General features: G+C 44.1%; 1 protein-coding gene across 22 annotated transcripts in view; it reads right to left on the bottom strand.

Moving 5' to 3' along the window:
- Positions 1 to 21,409, bottom strand: part of TEX14 (testis expressed 14, intercellular bridge forming factor) — a 137,618-nt gene that overhangs the window by 23,389 nt on the left and 92,820 nt on the right. For 5 of the 22 annotated variants that reach the window (XR_006693058.2, XM_045375100.2, XM_045375103.2 and 2 more), the window contains 7 exons: positions 19,495 to 20,408; positions 14,335 to 14,441; positions 8,735 to 8,860; positions 8,421 to 8,506; positions 6,649 to 6,930; positions 5,052 to 5,152; positions 198 to 264 (listed from right to left, as the gene is read on the bottom strand). Coding sequence is in view for 14 of the 22 variants with exons in the window: in XM_045375100.2 (XP_045231035.2) it covers positions 198 to 264; positions 5,052 to 5,152; positions 6,649 to 6,930; positions 8,421 to 8,506; positions 8,735 to 8,860; positions 14,335 to 14,441; positions 19,495 to 20,408 (1,683 nt within the window). In the remaining 8 variants the exon portion in view is untranslated. Of the gene's footprint in view, positions 1 to 197; positions 265 to 2,162; positions 2,283 to 5,051; positions 5,153 to 6,278; positions 6,931 to 8,420; positions 8,507 to 8,734; positions 8,861 to 14,334; positions 14,442 to 19,494; positions 20,409 to 21,409 lie in introns of those variants that run through there. The other 17 variants (XR_012425578.1, XR_012425583.1, XM_074019153.1 and 14 more) reach the window with 9 other exon arrangements.

The raw sequence follows: 21,409 nt of genomic DNA, 5'->3' as shown, positions 1-21,409 counted from the left end.
GATGTCATGAGGTTGGTGAGGAGCAAGGGATTTGTTCTATTGAGGAGAAATCATTGAACCTTGGTTTTCTCAACCATATAATGAAAGGTTTGGACGAGGCTGTCCCTCAGGATCCCCCCAGCTCTAAACATCTGTGATCCAACAGAAGAAAGTGAAGGGAAGTGATTCTCAAGGAATCTTCTGTAAGGGCTTAGTACCAGAGACTTGAGGTTGGGCAAATGCACCTTGTATTCCTTCAAACTCCTCTTCTATGGGACTCGAGGTCTAAAAATGAACAAAAGAAAGGAGGTTCACTGGAGGCAGACATATTAAAAGGTCAATAATTTCTTGATGTTCTTAAATCTTGAAAATCTTCATAAGATCCCTGCGTCTTTATAGAAAAAGTACAAACTTGCTTCCTAGACATTAAGTACTTATTTGTACCATATGTCCCTCCTCAGTAAGTCCTCCCTCACCTCCCATTGTGAAGAGGAATTATGTGACTCCCCCACCTTATATCACTATCCCTGTTCATCCCAATCTTCCAACAAAGATGTTTTGGTTCTTGGGAGCTTTATCAAAAGAGCTAAATAAGGTTTAAAAGCTGGCCTGGTATGCGAAACTACTCTATGAGGTAAGAAGTCGGAACGATGGTTCCTTTTGGAAGAGGCAGTGACTGGATGGGGGAAGCACAAGAGGTCTTTTGGGGACTAGTAATGTTTCATTTCCTTTTTTTCAAACAAGGTTCTGCTATGTTGCTCAAGCTGTTCTCAAACTCGTGAGCTCAAGCAATACTCCCACCTCAGCCTCCTAAAGTGTTGTGATTATAGACATGAGCCACCACACCAAGCTGAAATTATACATATATTTTTTGAGATGGAGTCTCACTCTGTTGCCCAGGCTGGAGTGCAGTGGCATGATCTCAGCTCACTGCAACCTCTGACCTCCGGGTTCAAGCAATTCTCCTGCCTCAGCCTCCCCCCGAGTAGCTGGGAATACAGGCACCTGCCACTGCGCCCAGCTAATTTTTGTATTTTTAGTAGAGATGGGGTTTCACCATCTTGGCCAGGATGGTCTTGAACTTCTGACCTCACGATCCACCCACCTTTGCCTCCCAAAGTGCTGGGATTACAGGCGTGAGCTACTGCGCCTGGCCTGAAATTGTATCTTTGATGCATCCTAGAATTCTTATCAGTCAAATACTGTGATTGACACATACAATCCTCCCTTTCCTCCACCCCACCTTTCATATTGGTAAAAGATCCCAAAAAGGTGCCAGGTTAGCAGGGAGGTAGGGTAGAAAATAAGTAAATAAGAGAATCCAACAAAATTCATTTTAGAAATGAAAATACTCTGTACAGCAGGTTCTTGTAAAAGCTAGGCAGATTCCCAAGAAAACTTGGTATATTGGACAGTCTCATATTTGTTGCTGAACCCTTGCCTCAATCTTGGCTCTCCCATCACTAAAGCTTGTCAGGCTGGAGTTAATTAATTCCGTACATCTGCAGAACACCAGTCTTCCTCAGAGACAGGAATGATAGCCTTGCCCATTCCCAATAGGAAGAATATGTGAATTAGGTAGCATGAATAAAAATGTTTTGATCTAGGCACGGTGGCTCACACCTGTAATCCCAGCATTTTGGGAGGCCGAGGCGGGCGGATCACGAGGTCAGGAGTTCAAGACCAGTCCGACCAACATGGTGAAACCCCATCTCTGCTAAAAATACAAAAATTAGCTGGGTGTGATGGCGCACACCTGTAATCCCAGCTACTCAGGAGGCTGAGGCAGGAGAATCGCTTGAACCTGGGAGGCAGAGGTTGCAGCGAGCCAAGATTACACCACTGCACTCCAGCCTGGATGATGGAGTGAGACTGTCTCAAAAAATTTTAAAAAATAAATAAATGTTTTGAAAAAAAAGTACAAAGTGCTGTATAAATGCAGTAACCAAATTTGGGGAGAAACTGCACATGACCTCCCATCCTCAAAAATAAAAAATCTTTCAGACGTTTTTTCAAAACACATATGAGTGCATAGGTTCATATCACACTCCTGACACCAAAAAAGGTATAAAAAACCCTGGTACACATTATATACTTTGATATGTAAGCTATTTTTCTCAATAAAAGAAATAAGGCAATGGAGAAAGGTGAAAATGTACTTTACCCTGAACTGCGTTTTTTACCTCTAGAGCTAAGTTTTCTTGAGCAGTCGAGGAGTAAAAATATTCATCGTCTGGAGTTAAAAATTCATCTGTTATGTCCTCAGAAGACTCTGGTGAACAAGTTGATTGCATGGACTGATGCTATTAATAATGTAGGAAATCACTTTTAAGTTGCTGTTCATTGTAACCAAATCGCTTTATAGTTGGATGCAGTGTTAACAACGGGGTTACCTAACACTACCCAGCAGTCAGTATGACACTCTGAGCTGACTCTCCCTACCTCTTTGTGCATGTGCCTCTGCCTTCCCTTCCTGGTGGGGAAAAGCAGCTGTGAACTGCCTGGAGTAGCATGAAGGAATGCTAATCCTGAGCCTCAGCAGCATCATCTGCAGAATGGGTGGAGATGAAGTGACCGTCCTATTCTAATATTCTAAATAAGGAGAAAGGCCCTAGTCAACTCAAGTTGAGTACTGAATTTAAACACCCTGATCCCTCATAGGCAGAGACATAGCCCGTGTGTTGGCATCATCTTACAGATGAAGAGGCTGCGGCTACTCAGAACCTGTGAGTCCCTCGCGTATTGTAGGTTAAAGGCAAATGAAGAAGCATTTTAAAAACAGCAATGTACTCTCAATAATAAAAATAAAATAGTAAAAAGCAGCAAATTTATATTTGTTTATTTATTTTTCCGAGACGGAGTCTCGCTCTATCACTCAGGCTGGAGTGCAGAGGCATGATCTCGGCTCACTGCAACCTCCACCTCCCAGGTTCAAGTGATTCTCCTGCTTCAGCCTCCTAGGTAGCTGGGACTACAGGTGTGTGCCACCATGCCCGGCTAATTTTTGTATTTTTAGTAGAGACGGGTTTCACTATGTTGGCGAAGCTGGTCTTGAACTCCTGACTTTGTGATCTGCCTGCCTCAGCCTCCCAAAGTGCTGGGATTACAGGCGTGAGCCACCATGCCCAGCCTGCAAATTTCTGTGTCTTTTTGAGACAGAGTCTTCCTCTGTCAACCAGGCTGGAGTGCAGTGGCATGATCTCGGCTCACTGCAGCCTCCGCCTCTGGGGTTCCAGTGATTCTCCTGCCTCAGCCTCCCAAGTAGCTGGGATTACAGGTGTATGCCAGCACGCCTGGCTACTTTCTGTATTTTTAGTAGAGATGGGGTTTCACCATGTTGGCATGGCTGGTCTCAAACTCCTGATCTCAAATGATCCTCCCACCTCGGCCTCCCAAAGTGCTGGGATTATAGGGGTGAGCCACCGCGACCTGCCTGCAAATTTATTTCTATAGCATCTCTGTTCCATCCCTTTTTTCCTGCTTATTTTGCAATATTCAGGACCTGATTACCATATGGCCAAACAAACGGCTCACTTCAGTCTTTTTTTTTTTTTTTTTGAGACAGGGTCTCATTTGGTCACCCAGGCTGGAGTACAGTGGCGCAATGACAGCTCGCTGCAGCCTCGAACTCCTAGGCTCAAGTGATCCTCCTGCCTCAGCCTCCTGAGTAGCTGAGACTACAGGAGCACACTATCATGCCTGGTTAATTTTTATTTTATTTTATTTAGACAGGGTCTCACTCTGTCCCCTAGGCTGGAGTGCAGTGGCGTGATCATGGCTCACTGCAGCCTCAACCTCCCCAAGCTCAGGTGATCCTCCCACTTCAGCCTCCCAAGTAGCTGGGACTACAGGCATGCACCATATCCAGCTAACCTTTCTATCTTTGGTAGAGATGGGGTCTCGCCATGTTGCCAAGGCTGGTCTCGCACTCCTGGACTCAAGCAATCTGCCCACCTTGGCCTCCCAAAGTGCTGGGATTATAGGAGTGAGCCACTGTGCTCAGCTGATTTTTACATTTTTTGTAGGCAGGGTCATATTATGGTGCCCAGCCTGGTCTTGACCTCCCGGCTTTAAGCGATCCTCCTGCTTCAGCCTCCCAGTGTGCTGGAATTATAGGTGTGAGCCACTACACCCAATCTTCAGTGATCTCTTGGCAGAGATTTTGTGATTAATTTCCTCGGACACTGCTTTTTGCCACACGCTTCCCTTCCTGTGCACTTAACAGCTGCTCCTCTTTACCTCTCACCAAACTGAATTTGAGTCCTGGCCTCCTGCAGACATTCCCCACTTTTCTGCCTAGGCCTGCTTCTCCAGCTCAGCCAGTATGCTTAATATGACTGTTCTTCCAGCCCTCAAGTCAGAGAAAGAATAAGCTGATCTTATGAACGGTTCGTATGCCATGATTAAATATAATAGGTCAAAAGACCTTACATTTTATCACTGTTGTATTCATATATTGTATCATTCTCAATTGCTGTCTATATTCTTTAAATGATTGCAATCCCACATCAATGACAATAAAAAACTTTTGGTTTCTTAGTCTGGCTGCGCTATGGCCTAGAGTGTGTTAAACCCCTGAAGCAAGGCTGTAACTGCAGTGGAAATGCAAATGGATCCTGCTGAGGTGCAGTTGTCAGGCACAAACACATCACTTCCACTGAGCTGGGAGCTGAGTCTGGCCCTCAGAGGATATTCCAGGTGAAGGTACTCTCATAGCAACCCTGCCCTTGCTTTTCCTACTCCTAACTGACCTCAGTCATCTGCTGGGGAAGGAGCTTTGCTCCAGTTTTGTTTACCCAACTATATCAGAAACTCACGTGCAAAAGCTGAATCTGACACTTTTCTGTACTCTCCCAATCTCCAGGATACACAATTCACTGAGTTGAACTGACTTTTTAAAAAGTATCAGACAGGAGGAAAGATTATTTTATTCATGTCAGTGACATGAAGGCACATGCTCCAGCCAAAAATAACTACTATAGATATTATTTTGGTGTCATAACACATAACAACTCAGATCTATCTTATTAGATCCTTGGGTTCGACTTGGCTTTCCAGGCAGTATTACTTACACTGTAAGATTTCTCAACAGCCACCAATGCGTCAGAACTTGCTTGAAAGGCTTCACTATACTCTGGTTGTTCCTTTTGTCTGGGAGATGGGTGCCTGATATCTAATGATTGTAACACAGTCAGGGCCAAAGTTATTCAGTGATATTCAGACAACATGGAAGAGCATAAAGGTGGCATGAGAGAAGAGATGTATACATATTCTGCCAAGAGTGGCCATGTCCCATACCTTACATTCAGTCCAGAGAGTAGAGACTGTTAGTTTAGCCTGACCTCAAAATGCAGCCCTGGATCATCTGCCCACCCATTCGCGAGTGACGCTTGACAAGAAAGAGATTCTAAATACAAACAATACCCAAGTCAATAGATTTTCTGCCTAAGACAAATGACAATTTTAGATGTATCTTTCTTTTTTTTTTTTTGAGACAGAGTCTCGCTCTGTCACCCAGGTTGGAGTGCAGTGGCGCGATCTCCACTCACTGCAAGCTCAGGCTCTCGGGTTCACGCCATTCTCCTGCCTCAGCCTCCCATATAGCTGGGACTACAGGCACCCGCCACCGTGCCCGGCTAATTTTTGTATTTTTAGTAGAGACAGGGTTTCACCGTGTTAGCCAGGATGGTCTCGATCTCCTGACCTCGTGATCTGCCCGTGTCAGCCTCCCAAAGTGCTGGGATTACAGGTGTGAGCCACCGCGCCCGGCCAGATGTATCTTTCTTTAACTTATAAACAACTGTGAAACAATATCCCATGCCCTGATTGTAAGCAAATTATCAACTGAAAATATATGGCCTTCATTTTTTTTAACCTGTAAATCTATAAACCGATGACAATAAATGTCATGTGTCTCTAAGTTCCTCCAGCATAGACTCTCTGGAGGGAAAATTTAATGCCAGCTTAGAATACATTCTAAATAAATTCTGGGAGAATTTATTTCCAGCTTAGAATACAATGCAGAGACATGGGCAGTAGGCAGTGGTGGCCCACCTCTATCCCCAGGTAAAGAAGGCTCAATTCCTTGTCAAAACCAGGGTCAGTACGTGATTATTTTACTTCCTTTGGACAAAGGGGCCTGTTTCAGTAATATAAAAACTGATCAGTATCTGAATCTGTTTGCCTGTGGGAAATGCAATGAGATATATGGCTATACTGCCTTCCCCTGGAATTCAAGGTTTCCAGAAAAGTAGGAAAGTAGAGAGGACCAAACCAAAAAAATATGCTGGAAGGTTTACTTTTTTGAGAGCTGATAACTTTTATTTTTATTTTGAGACAGGGTCTCACTGTCACCCAAGCTGGAGTGCAGTGGCGTGATCACAGCTCACTGCAACCTCCACCTCTTAGGTCCATGTGATCTTCCCACCTCAGCCTCCTGGGTACCTGGAACTACAGGCGTGTGCCACCATGCCCAGCTTTTTTTTTTTCTTTTTTTTTTTTTTTTGGTAGATACCAGGTTTCATCATGTTGGCCAGGCTGGTCCCAAATTCTTGGGCTCAAGCGATCTGCTCGCCTCACCTCCCAAAGTGCTGGAATTACAGGCTGAGCCACCTCGCAGACTGATACTTGATTGAGTTCACCTATCCTGATTCCCGCAAGTGAACTTACTGGTGAAGCTTCCAGGCCTGGGCTGTCTGTCATGCTGATCACTGTCACAGTCATTGTTGCCCGTGTTGTCAAACTTGGCATTTCCTCTGGGCTCATCATTTTCCCTATGATACTCAATAACTCGCTGCCAATCCGTGTTTTCAGGGCTCCCAATGGGTGGCTGCAGCAGGGCGTCGGGCTCATTTTCAGCCTCACTTTCTAAAGTCAAACTACTCTGAGGATGCCAAGGAGGTACGGTGAGCTGTCCAGTAGCTGCTTTCTCTGCCATTTCTTTCACCTCCACTGGGCACAAGAGAAAATAGCATTTAAAACATCACTGTAAATACTGGAAACACAGGCTTTCATCTAAAAGAAATACACAATACTATTATAACTCATACTGTAACAATAATTGCCTTTTTACAGTTGTATCATCCTTAGCTTGCCCTGTTTGGCTTGAATGGGAGGTGAGGGGAGAACTGATGACAGAGAGAAGGGAATTTCAGTTAGTCATCCCAAACAACAACCCTTGTTGCTGACTTCCAGGGTGAAAGATAGCAAAAAACTTACAGATAGACCCTCTTCCTGTGAAATTTTAACAGGAAAAATGGCATCTAAAGTTCCCAGTGTGTAATAATAGAAAGGATTCTATTTGAGTTTGTCTAGTCTTTCCAGACTACACTGAGCTCATATTTTTGGAGTGCATACATACATGCATGTTTTCATTTCAAAAGTTGTGGAACACTTCTGCTAATGTCACTTACGACTAGTATTAAAAATAGACATTATATCCTTTAAGCCTATAAGAGAAAACTGATACAAAGGATAATGCCCACAGGATATGAGAGTGACACTGCATACTCTCCACTTTAATAATGCTATACAGTAAATATCTATGTAGCAGTTCCTCAAATAATGTCATTTTATTCAATATTGTTTCATTGTAACTCTGATGAGAAAAAAAAAAATTCCCAGCTGAGGCCACTGTCTGTGTGGCACCTGAGTATTCTCCCCATATCTGCATGGGTTTTTTCCAGGTAGTCCAGTTTCCTCCCACATCCCAAAGATGTGCACGTTAGGTGAACTAGTGTGTCGAAATGGCCCCGGTCTGTGTGAGTGGGAGTGTGTGAGTAGTCTGCAATGGAATGGTGTCTGTCTAGGGCTGGTTCCCTCCTTGTACCCTGAGCTGCCAGGATAGGTTCTAGCCACCTGTGACCCTGAACTAGAATAAATGGGTAATTACTTATCTTACCTGTTTTTATTAATCTCTCTTAAATGTGTACATAGCTCACATTTATTTCAATGTTTAATATTAGAAGTGTTCTGGTCTTTATTTGGAAGTATGGTGATGTATTTGTGACCAGAAATATGCTGTAGGAACTTAACTCTTGTTTATATCAATTAGCCCATGGTAAAATTGGTTTTGTTATACATCGTTTTGCTTAAAGTCATAGTTTGCTTAAAGTCATTGTTGTTTCCTATTAACAGTATTAATAGGACTTATTGTATTGTGTACTGTTTTATTACATTTCTTATACAATATACATTTATATAATAAGAATATTTCCTATAAAGTCTAGAAATTAAAAAAAAAAAAAGCATTTCCCTTCTGAAGTCTATAGTCAGAAGGGCCCTGCTTTTAAAATGAAATATAATAAAAGAAAAAAAATTCAGAAGGACATTGCTATGGTTCTAAATGTGCAACATAGGTTGTATACTTAGAAATATCAACCACATTAGAAATATACTTTAAATTTCATTTTGTCTAACAAAACCCATGACTTTATACTCACTTTTCCATTTTAAGTGTACCTCTCCATCATCTTTATTTCTGGACTCTGCATTATAGATTTCAGAAGAAACAGGATCCACACTCATCCTGAATTGCATGGGTTTTTTGGAGGTAGGGGGAGCAGGGTGGACACAAACACATCAGTTTGCTCAAGTTCCTGACAGAACTGAAAGCCCACTAGCCCATCCAGAGGACCTGTTCCTACTCTCCGAGCCATTCCTAGAGTTGCACTGACCCCTTTGCACCAGCAGAGGGTGCCAGAACCCGCCCCCATCCCTGCCCCACCACCAGTTTCCAGCCTGCAAGGATCCTTACCTGGTAGAATCCCAGTGAGAGTTGGGTGATGCAGAAGGTCCCTGCCAGTGGCTTGACAGAGTGAAGAGTGCACTATCAAACTGTGTGGCTTTGGCTTGGGCAGTGGACTCTCTAGGTTTTCCTCGGCTAAGAAATGAAAGGACTGAGCTATAAGATCTCTAAGAGTATTTTTAGTTTCTAAGTTTAGATTTTGTGATTATAAAAGTGCTCTTGGGAGATTTTCAGAGGTAGAAGAAACCCACAGTTGAAGCGCAGTTTCACAAGACAATCCCTGGGCTGTTGCAGAGCCTCCCCTGCAAATGCCACAAATCACAGATGATGGTTCAGGTGAGGGTTCTGCTCCTGCCCTTCCATCAGAATTCTCTGGTAACAGGCCCACCTTCATATCTGTGACAACACAATTAACATCTGTAGTTGTTGAGACAGAGTCTCAGTCTGTTGCCCAGGAGTGCAGTGGTGCGACCTCGGCTCACTGCAACCTCCGCCTCCTGGGTTCAAGCGATTCTCATGCCTCAGCTTCCCAAGTAGCTGGAATTACACGTGCACACCACCATGCCTGACTAATTTTTGCATTTTTAGTAGAAAATCATGTTGCCCAGGCTGGTCTTGAACTCCTTATCTTGAGTGATCCACCCACCCCGGCCTCCCAAAGTGCTAGGATTACAGGTGTGAGCCACCATGCCCGGCTGATTTGTTAAAAACAGTCTTAAGGCATCAGAGATCCTGAAGAACATTCAGAAACCTTCAATCTAGTCCTACTGAATTCTAGAACCTGACCTACCACTAGGTTACTATCTGACTTTGGCAAACATCAATCTGTCTAGGCCAAGGCTTCCTCATTTGCAACATAAGGGAGTCTTTTTTTTCCTCTAAATATCCCATAACTAGCCAGGCATGGTGGCTCAGGTCTGTAGTCTCAGCCATTTGGGAGGCTGAGGCAGGAGGATTACTTGAGCCCAGGAGGTCAAGGCCAGCTTGTGAAACATAGTGAAACCCTGTCTCCAGAAAAAAAATAAAGTTTATAAATACCTCATGAACATGTACATTTTATCATCTATTCAATTAACTTTTCAAAAATGCATGATCTGGCTGGGTGCGGTAGCTCAGGCCTGTAATCCCAGCACTTTGGGAGGCCAGGGTAGGCGGAGGCCAGGAGTTGAGGTGAGCCTGGCCAACATGGGGAAAACTCTATACTACAAAAACAAAAATTAGCTGGGCATGGTGGTGCATGCCTGTAATACCAACTACTCAGGTGGCTGAGGCATGAGAATTGCTTGAAATCGGGAGGCGGAGGTTGCAGTGAGCTGAGATCACACCACCATACTCCAGCCTAGGTAACAGAGCAAGACTCTATCTCCAAAGAAAAAAAAGTGTAGGCTGGGTGCAGTGGTTCACACCTGTAATCCCAGCACTTTGGAAGACCAAGACAGGTGAATCACGAGGTCAGGAGTTCAAGACTAGCCTGGCCAACATGGTGAAATCCCCATCTCTACTAAAAATACAAAAATACAAAAAAACAAAACAAAACAAAAAAACCCCACAAAACAAAAACACGCTGGGTGTAGTGGCGAGCGCCTGTAATCCCAGCTACTCAGGAGGCTGAGGCAGGAGAATCTCTTGAACCCAGGAGGCAGAGGTTGCACTGAGCCAAGATCAGGCTACTGCACTCCAGCTTGGGTGACAGTGCGAGACTCATCTCAAAAAACAAAAAAAAGAAAAAAGAAAAAAGAGTGTGTGCTCTGTGGCACAGATATGAATTCCCTGTTATCCAGAATGTCCTATTCCCCAGCTGGACCAGAAAGCAGAGAGACTGCTGAATCAGAGAGGGCAGATCTGATCAGCTTCCTTTTTAAAAAATAAATTTTTTTCAGAGACAGGGTCTGACTCTGTCACCTAGGCCGGAATGCAGTGGCACAACCACAGATCACTACAGCTCAACTTCCCGGGCTCCAGAGATCCTCCCACCTCAGCCTCCCAAGTAGCTGGGACCACAGGCACCTGCCACCACAGCCAGCTAATTTTTATATTTTTGGTAGGGATGAAGTCACACTAAGTTTGTTGCCCAGGGTGGTCTCAAACTCCCAGACTTCAAGCGACCCTCCCACATTGGCCCCGTAAAGTGAACTGAGATTGGCCGGGCATGGTGGCTCATTCCTGTAATCCACCACTTTGGGAGGCCATGGCAGGCAAATCACAAGGTCAAGAGATTGAGACCATTCTGGCCAACGTGGTGAAATATCATCTCTACTAAAAATACAAAAATTAGCTGGGCATGGTGGTGCACGCCTGTAATCCCAGCTACTCAGGAGGCTGAGGCAGGAGAATCACTTGAACCCCGGAGGCGGAGGTTGCAGTGAGCCGAGTTTGCGCCACTGCACTCCAGCCTGGCGACATAGCAAGACTCTGTGTCAAAACAAAACAAAACAAAACATGAACTGAGATTGCGCCACTGCAAGGAAGCCTGGGCGACAGAGTGAGACCCTGTCTTAAAAAGGGGGGTAAAAAAAAGAATCCTTATCCTTAAAATCTTCAAAACCTTTGACCAAGTAATTCTGCTTCTGAGAATCTATCCTGAGGAAATAATCCAAAATGCAAAAACAAAGCATTATTTACAAGTAACTGTGTCCCTATTCATAATAGAATAAAGAATGAAGCAACCTAAAATTCAACCATAGGTGAAATCCAACTATTTTTGTTGTTGTTGTTTGAGACAGAGTCTCGTTCTGTCACCCAAACTGGAATGCAGTGGCATAATCATGGCACTGCAGCCTTGACATCCCCAGGATCAGGTGATCCTCCCACCTCAGCCTCCCAAGTAGGGGAGGGTATGGGTCTACAGCCGCTTACCACCATGCCTGGCTAATTTTTTGTAGAGATGGTGTTTTGCCATGTTTCCCAGGGTGGTCTCCAATTCCTGGGCTCAAGTGATCTGCCTGCCTTGGCCTCCCAAAGTGCTGGGATTCCAGGTGGGAGCCAACTTGCCCAGCCCATCAATTTCAAAATAAGTTTACAGGTTGTTGTTGTTGCTTTTTTTTAATAACATAGAGTAATGCTTACATTCTAATGTAAAGTGAAAAATCAGGATATAAAATTGCCTACACATATCATAATTGTCACTTTTTTTAAGCATACAAAAAGACTAGATGAACAGGTAGAAAAATGTCAAACTTTTCTTTGGTCTGTTTTTTGTACTTCTGAGGGAAGAGGGTGCCAAGCAGGGGAAGCCACAACAATTACGGGTTTTTCTTTGTCATCTAATGGCTATGTCATCCCATCTGCTTCTATAAGTGGTGTAAGTGCCAAACACTCTGATGCCAGCTAGGTAGTTCTTCATTATTCCCTTCATAAGAATAAAATACACTGATCTAAAATATCTGGCTGAACGCGGTGGCTCACGCCTGTAATACTTTGGGAGGCTGAGGTAGGCAGATCACCTGAGGTCGGGAGTTTGAGACCAGCCTGACCAACACGGAGAAACTCTGTCTCTACTAACAAATACAAAATTAGCCAGACATGGTGGTGCATGTCTGTAATCCCAGCCACTTGGGAGGCAGAGGCAGGAGAATCACTTGAACCTGGGAGGCGAAGGTTGCAGTGAGCCGAGATCACGCCATTGCACTCCAGCCTGGAGAACAAGAGTGAAACTCCACTACAAAAATATAAAAAATAAATAAATAAAATCTCTGGACATTTTCCTTCATTCTCCCTTATGTACATATTTGCCAACATGAAACAGCAAACTCGTCATTAGTCTCAATCACCACTAGGGGGAGGAATAAAAAGTTTTTTTTTTTTTTTCCAGAACTGACTTCAAAGTTGTGGATGAGTGCTACCATTTATCCATAGGAAAAAAAACCCTAAAACTGATATACTAGTCTGCCTTGAAAAACATGTACTGGCTGGGCGTGGTGGCTCACACCTATGATCCCACCAGTACTTTGGGAGGCCAAGGTGGGTGGATCACCTGAGGTCAGGAGTTCAAGACGAGCCAGGCCAACATGATGAAACCCCACCTCTACTAAAAATACAAAAAATTAGCTGGGCGTGGTGGTGGGCACCTGTAATCTCAGCTACTTGGGAGGCTGAGACAGTAGAATCGCTTGAACCTGGGAGGCGGAGGTTGCAGTGAACCAAGATCACGTCACTGCACTCTAGCCTGGGCAACAAGAGTGAAACTTCGTCTCAAAAAAAAAAAAGAAAGAAAGAAAAAAAACATTTATTGCCCCTTTAGTAATTCCCTTACTTATAATACTTAACTAAATTTAAACCAAAAAAAAATTTTAATAAATTTTTTTAAAATTAAAAAAGAATTCCCACACACCAAATAAATTTGTTTTACTTAAGTTCGTTCTTTCTTTATTTATTTATCTATTTTTTGAGTCAGAGTCTCGCTCTGTTGCTGAGGCTGGAGTGCAGTGGTGCCATCTCAGCTCACTGCAACTTCTGCCTCCCGGGTTCAAGCGATTCTTTTTTTTTTTTTTTTTTGAGATGGAGTCTTGTTCTGTCACCCAGGCTGGAGTGCAGTAGCGTGATCTCCACTCACTGCAAGCTCTCCGCCTCCTGGGTTCACGCCATTCACCTGCCTCAGCCTCCCGAGTGGCTGGGACTACAGGCACCTGCCACCACGCCCGGCTAATTTTTTCTATTTTTAGTAGAGACGGGGTTTCACCATGTTAGTCAGGATGGTCTTGATCTCCTGACCTTGTGATCCACCTACCTCGGCCTCCCAAAGTGCTGGAATTACAGGCATGAGCCACTGCGCCTGGCTGTTCAAGCGATTATTGAGCCTCCATCCCCCAAGTAGGATTACAGGTGCCCGCCACCACACCCAGCTAATGTTTGTATTAGTAGAGACGGGGTTTCACCATGTTGCCCAGGCTGCTCTCGAACTCCTGACCTCAAGTGATCTGCTCACCTTGGCCTCCCAAAGTGCTAGGATTACAGGCGTGATCCACCACACTCGGCCTGTTTTAATTAAGTTCTTTAAAACTCAGCGTGTGTGTGTGTGTGTATGTATGAATATATGTATGTATACATACGCATAAATATGTGTATATACATATATTTGCATGAATAGATACATATATGTGTGCATGAATATATATACATATATGAATATATTATATACACATATGTGTATGAATATATATACAAACATACACACACTCTTCTTCCAGTAATTTGTGCTAAAGTCAATTCATTTCATTCATTTGGCTGGAAATCACACACCCCAGGGTGATAGTGACATTGTTCAACTCTCCCTCTGGAGCCAGTGACACTTTAAACAACCTTGGTTTCCAATAAGTTTGGTTTCTGGAGCACTGGTAAATGGAATAACTGGTGTTTGTTTTTATAAGAAAAACTATCTGGGCAGTTGTGGAAAGGCAAGATACTTTGCTTCTAACAACTGATGAGTTCTGTCTGATTAACCTGTCAGTCACTTGGGCTTTGATGTCTCCTCAACTTCCTATGATGCTGCTCTTTTTCATCACTCACAGTCCCCTTTTGTCACTAGACATATGAAGATCACCGAGTGGCCTCAGAGACACGCAGAAGTCTAAAGGCATAGTGACATTAAGAACAACAAAATGTTGACCCACCTACTGGTATTTTGGATCCTGCTTCTTTCCAAACTGTCCTTGACTCCTTGAGTGCCCTGAAATTGTTCATCTGTGTTCTGTTTTCCAGGGTCACAAAGAGTCAGCAGCTTAAAAAGCAATAAACATGTTTCAGTACTTTGATGAGAGAATTCCCATTCTCTTCACTCTCACACTATTTTCAAAGCTATTCCTGCTAAATATATAGAAATAACCAGACCTACCAGGATTTCCCTTTACATGTTTCCTATCTGCTAACCCATCTCTTATCTGGAGGTCTTTTTTTTTGTTTTGTTTCTTGTTTTGTTTTTATTTTGAGACAGAGTCTGGCTCTCTCACCAGGCTGGAATGCAGTGGCGAGATCCTGGCTCACAGCAACCTCTGCCTCTTGGCTTCAAGAGATTCTCCTGCCTCAGCCTCCTGAGTAGCTGGCACTACAGGCGTGCACCACCACACCCAGCTAATTTTTGTATTTTTAGTAGAGACAGGGTTTCACCATGTTGGCCAGGATGGTCTCGATCTCTTGACTTGGTGATCCACCCGCCTCAGCCTCCCAAAGTGCTGGGATTACAGGTGTGAGCCACTGTGCCCAGCTTATCTGAGGTCTTTACCCAAAAATGTTGGTCTCCAGGAACCTACCCCAGACAGGGTACAAGTGGAGAGTAAGCAGACAAGATAGAAATTTTTAAAATATCCACTCTCCCCGTCCTATATGAATATGAAGACAGCAGATCTTTGTGGCAGGAGTCATGGCCCTTGGGTTCCAGTCTAAGTGTTATTCAGACTAACCTAAGAGAATCTTTTTCTTTTTTCTTTCTTTCTTTTTTTTGAGACAGGGCCTCACCGTGTTGCCCAGACTGGAGTGTGGTAGCATGGTCTCGACTCACCGCAACCTCTGCTTCCCAGGCTCAAGAGATGCTTGTGACTCAGCCTCCTGAGTAGCTGGGATTACAGATGTGTGTCACTACCACTGGGCTAATTTTTGTATTTCTAGTAGAGACGGGGTTTCACCGTGTTGGCCAGGCTGGTCATGAACCCCTGACCTCAAATGATCCACCCTCCTCGATCTCCCAAGGTGCTGGGATTACAGGTGTGAGACACTGCGCCCTAACACTAAGAGAACCTTGCACTTCAGTTTCCTCATCCATAAAATAAGAACGATAATACCTACCACTGGGGATGCTATGAAAATAAAATAGATTACAACAAAGGTTACAATACTTAGGAAATAGCAAAAGTAAAACAAGTGAAAGTCTATGCTCTTTATTCAAGAGACTATTGGCTCTACTTATCCCAAGTTTAACATAATTCTAACAAACTTAGTTAATTATATTTCCTAGCCTACAGCAAATTAAAGCAACAAATGTGGAGTTTGGAGATGGGAGCAAGATGTGTAAAAGTGAGAAGGAGGCACAAAAATTTACTACATGCTCCCTGAAGTATAAGATCCAGAGGCCTTTGTATGGGCAAACACTCCTTAGCAGAAGCTTAAGATAGCACTGTATCATGATGCTTCACCATAACAGGTGTTCAGAAAAATACCACTGTCACCAAGGTTAGAATATGTTTAGAATATAATCAAAATAGATATTTAGAATATCATGAAGTCTGTAATGTTTTCATTCAATATAATTAAAATTTTAAGAACTAAGAAATTAAAGAAATAAACTTCAATTGTCTGAAAAATTCATTTAGATAGAGATGGCTTTTTCTCTAATGCTAAAAAAGGATGGTGATGTTTTTAAGGAAAAAATAAATATGGTATCATTGTTTTATATCCTATGTACTAATAGATGGTTTCCAGCAGTGGCCACCATCAATTCCCTCCCTTCTGTCCACCTTGACACACCTCCTATAAGGAGCTGGAGTCTATTTTCCCGCCCAATGAATCTGGGCTGGCCTCGTGACTTTCTTTGATCAACAGAAAGCAGCGAAAAGTGATACAATCCTAGGGTCAGGACTAACTTTTAAGAGGTCTGGTAGTTTTACCTTTCACTTGCAAAGTCAGCTGCTATGCTGTAGAGAAGCTTGGGTGAGACTATTTATTGAATGATGACAAGTCAAGTGCAAAGAGAGGCCACCTGGAGGAGCTCAAGGTACAAGACATGTAAGTAGAGGCTTCTTGGACCTTCTTGCCCAGTCCAACCTCCAGCTGACTGCAAACAAGTGAGTGATGCTAGCCAGTGGCCATGTGGAACAGAAGATTCACTCAGGGGAACCCTGTCAAATTCCTGACCCACAGAATTGCGAGAAATAATAAACTATTGTTATTTTAAGCCATTAGGTTTTGGGCTTTGTTGTTGTTGTTATGCAGCAATAGATAATAAAACATAATACATAAAAAAGTTATTTCAGGCCGGGTATGGTAGCTCACACCTGTAATCCCAACACTTTGGGAGGCCAAGGTGGGCGGATCACGAGATCAGGAGTAAATACAAAAATTAGCCGGGCATGGTGGCGTGCACCTGTAGTCCCAGCTACTCGGGGGGCTAAGGCAGAAGAATCACTTGAACCCGGGAGGCGGAGGTTGCAGTAAGCTGAGATGGTGCCACTGTACTCCAGCCTGGGTGACAGAATAAGATTCTATCTTTAAAAAAAAAAAAAAAAAAAAAAGTGATTTCTAATAGTTTTCTAGCAAACTCTAATTTTCTATGGAAACAGAAATATTAGGATATAAGTAAATTTTTTGTGCCTTTTTTGTTTTTGAGGCAGGGTCTCACTCTGTTGCCCATGCTAGAGTACCGTCACATGATTTCAGCTCACTGTAATCTCAACTTCCTGAGCTCAGGTGATCCTCCCACCTCAGCCTCCCGAGTAGTGGGGACTACAGGCACACGCCACCATGCCTAGCTAATTTTGATATCTTTTATAGAGACAGGGTTTCGCTGTGTTGCCCAGGCTGGTCTCGAACTCCTGGGCTCAAGCGATTAACCCGTCTTGGCCTCCCGAAGTGCTGGGATTACAGGCGTAAACCACTGCACCTGGCTGTGTCTTCTCTTTATATAAAAACAAATGACAGCTGGACATGGTGGCTCTTGCCTGTAATCCCAACACTTTGGGAGGCCAAGGCAGGTGGACTGCTTGAGCTCAAGAGTTTGAGAGCAGTCTGGGCAACATAATGAAACCCCATCTCTATGGGAAAAAAAAAAAAAAAAAAGATAAAGAAATAAATACTGGCTGGGCGTGCTGAGACCCCATCTCTACAATTCACAAAATTAGCTGGGTATATTGGTACAGCCTGTAGTCCCAGCTACTCAGGGGTCTGTGGCGGGAGGATCGCTTGAGTCCAGAAGATTGAGGCTGCTGTGAGCCATGATAGTGCCACTTCACTCCAGCAAAAATAAATGCCAATGCTTTTCCAAATGTTCTAAGTGAGGACTGAAGCCTCACTAAGATTCAGCATTGTACAATGAAAGAACAACAGACCAGGAATCAGGAGACCTGCCCCTAACCAACTTGGCCCTTGGTTGTAGCACAACAAGTTGAGGGGTGGCAGGGAGAGCTATCTGTCCTGTATAGGCAATAAAAGGGTGATATGGCCAGGCACGGTGGCTCACACCTATAATCCTAGCACTTCGGGGGGCCGAGGCAGGTGGATCACCTATGGTCAGGAGTTCAAGACCAGCTGGGCCAACATGGTGAAACCCTGTCTCTACTAAAAATACAAAAAATTAGCTGGGCATGGTGGCACGTGACTGTAGTCCCAGCTACTCGGGAGGCTGAGGCAGGAGAACTGCTTGAACCTGGGAGGCAGAGGTTGCAGTGAGCAGAGATTGTGCCACTGTACTCCAGCCTGGGCAACAGAGTGAGACCCCATCTCAAAATAAATAAAATAAAATAAAAAATGAAAAAAGAGGATAACTGTTAAGCAGAGAATTTTAAAACAGTAACAAAACCCAGTAAAAGCTGGCCTGCATTTTATCATCATGGGCCAGATATTCTAAATAATACCAGTAATAACATCCGCCTTCCAATGGGGCAGACCTCTCCTACCCCACTCGCATCTTGACATCGCTGGGCCTCAGGAAGTTTACATCACTGGGCTTAAGCGTCACACTCTGTAAATTGACAGGCTAATCCATGTCTAAGGGATCTTCCAACTCTAAGATTCTATAATTCAAGAGGCAGCCAGCTCTCTGAGTGTGAACTTGTTCAAATTCATTAATTCATTCATCCCCTCATTCCTTCACTGACCATTTATTGATTTCCTTCTATGTACTGGTCATCATGCTAGGTGCTGGGACACAGGAGGAGTCAGACGACAGCCCTGTCCTTAAGGAGGAGCCTCTCTGCAGGCTATACCTCCCAGCCAGCTCCTATGGTGTCTGCTCACCTCCTCTGAGGGGTTTTCTTTGATCCACCAGGTCCCTCAGTCCCCAACTGGTATTTGAGCTACTTATGGGCAGAGTTTGTGGCTTATTCATCATCAGAATCCAGAGTCTAGGCAAGGTGCAATGGCTCAAGCCTATAATCCCAACACTTTGGGAGGCCGAGGCGGGCGGATCACCTGAGGTCAGGAGTTTGAGACCAGCCTGACCAACATGAAGAAACCCCGTATCTACTAAAAATACAAAATTAGCCGGGCATGGTGGTTCAAGCCTGTAATCCCAGCTACTCAGGAGACTGAGGCAGAAGAATCACTTGAACCCCGGAGGTGGAGGTTATGGTGAGCCGAGATCACACCATTGCACTCCAGCTTGGGCAACAAACTCTGTCTCAAAAAAAAAAAAAAAAAAAAAAACCCAGAGTCTAGATAGCCTCTGGCTCCGCAGGTGTTTGTTGAATGAGTGAATGAATGAATGAACGAATAAGCAACTTAGAATGGAGATTAATACCTATCCAAGATACTTTATTCAGTAAATTGAGCCACGCAAAATTGCCAATACTTGACCATTTTAACTAATAAAACAGCAATTTAATATGGGTCAATTTGATACATATGAATTTACAGAGAAGGACATGGGCTGTGTGTTGGGTCTGGACTGGGAGGCAGAGAGTATCTACCTTGAAATTCCATCATGGAGGACTGATTTCCTAAAGCTAAGAGCACCTTGCTATGAGTCGGTTGCATATATACGTCAGTCCCTCCACACAGGTTAGGGGCAATGTCAAACCCAGCACTGGGTTCCTGCTTAGGCTGCCCCTTCCTCCCACTTAGGTTACCTGATGGCTCATCTCTGACTGATCCCCAGTGCTTACTTCGGAGACTTGGGTGAAAGGTTTCCAGCCATAACCATTTCTTTTCCTGGATCTTTTGCCACAATGTCCCCCTTGAAAGTCTCTTACCATTCTTGGAAATCTTGGTAGGGTTGGGCACTTGCCACTGGTGTCTGGCTGCTGACCCCCTGAAAGCTGTAGGACAGGAGGAATATAGTTTAAAGATGGAGGGCCCACAGCTGGAGGTAAGTTGTAGACATCCGTAAACTCTCTTGAAGTGGCCCATAAAGACATGCGCTCTTCCTGCTCCTTCTGTTTCATCTCAACTTCATCTAATATCTGCTCGATATTCCTCAGCCTATCATCGTTCTCATGCATTATTGTCTGCATAATCTTTAGATCCAGCACACACTTACTGATGAGATACTCCTCAGCCATGGACCTGTTGTTCAAATTGCTCTTGGCTTCTCTGGTTGACTCGGGAAGGCTAAGTGAACTGAGTGAACCATTTTGCCAGTCCCAGTCCTCAAAAGAGTACTCTGTCTCAGCTTTTGAAGAGCTCTCATCCTCACTGCAAAAACAACACGCCTCTCTCTCCATCTTATCCAACTCTTCTTCCATGGATTGCAATTCATCTACCTGGTTAGGTCCGTCTGCCTCCAAAGATGAAGCAGCTCCTGGGGGCTCTTCTATGTCATCTTCCAAAGTCAAGCAGCCTGAGTAGATCTCGTTGATTTCAAAACTGCAGAGGCTTGCCTGACCTGTGCTGGGGCTGCTGGCCTCTTCTGCCATAAATGGAGTAGGGCAAGGAGCATCTTGATTCTGAGTCTCCCTGGCCATCAGACATGGATCTGGGGCCTGAGGATCTAGTGTCCCCTCGGTGAATAAAGAGTGAACCCTTGGTGAATGAGGTTGACTGCCTATTGAAAAGAACAGCAAAATTCAACTCATTAAAATGAACATATTTGGCCGCTAAGCAGCCTTGGTTTGTTCAAAAGGCAAAGATTGTCAAAAAAAAAAAAAAAAAAGCTTTTTATTTTCCCATACCCTTCCCAGTTGTGGAAGACTACTGGATACACTCACAAAAGGTGAGGGAGTATGTGTCACCTAGGTGAAAGCTCCTATTTTGACATGGAATGAGGCAGAAATTGTTGTCAGGGCAGGGGTCTATCCATGGAAGAAATATTCTAAACTTTATTGTGTGCCCAAACATGCGTAACTGCCAGGACATGCGAATTATAGGCCCCTGAATCTTGTTTTGTTTTGTTTTATAGAGATAGGGTCTTGCTATGTTGCCTGGATTGCTCTCAAATGTCTGGCTTTAAGTGATCCTCCCATCTAACTCTCCCAAAGTGCTGGGATTACAGGTGTGAGCCACCGTGCCCAGCTCCCCTGAATCTTAAGGACCACATTCATAGCCTTCTTTCCACACAAAAGAGTTTGACTATTTCTCAGTTAAAGTTATGCTCTTGGTGAGCATCTGATAAAAGTAGCCTAGGGCAGGGCGCAGTGGTTCACGCCTGCAATCCCAACACTTTGGGAGGCCAAGGCGGGTGGATCACCTGAGGTCAGGAGTTCAAGACCAGCCTGACCAACATGGTGAAACCCCATCTCTACTAAATACAAAAAATTAGCCAGGCATGGTGGTGCATGCCTGTAGTCCCAGCTACCTGGGAGGCTGAGGCAGGAGAATTGCTTGAACCTGGGAGGCAGAGGCTACAGTAAGCCAAGATTGCGCCATTGCACTCCAGCCTGAGCAACAAGAGTGAAACTCTGTCTCAAAAAAAAAAAAAAAAAAAGTAGCCTAGATACCACCCAAGGAGCCATTACATTATGGGAGTAATAAAAAAACTAAAAAAATAATGCTAGGATTGACCACCCACCACCCCTGGTTTACAGGTGTACAGCTTACAGAGAATGG

This window comes from Macaca fascicularis, chromosome 16 (assembly GCF_037993035.2).
Source record: "Macaca fascicularis isolate 582-1 chromosome 16, T2T-MFA8v1.1".
NCBI classification, from domain to species: Eukaryota; Metazoa; Chordata; class Mammalia; order Primates; family Cercopithecidae; genus Macaca; species Macaca fascicularis.
Note: the sequence above shows the minus strand (reverse complement) of the source record. Positions and strands in the feature narration are given on the sequence as shown.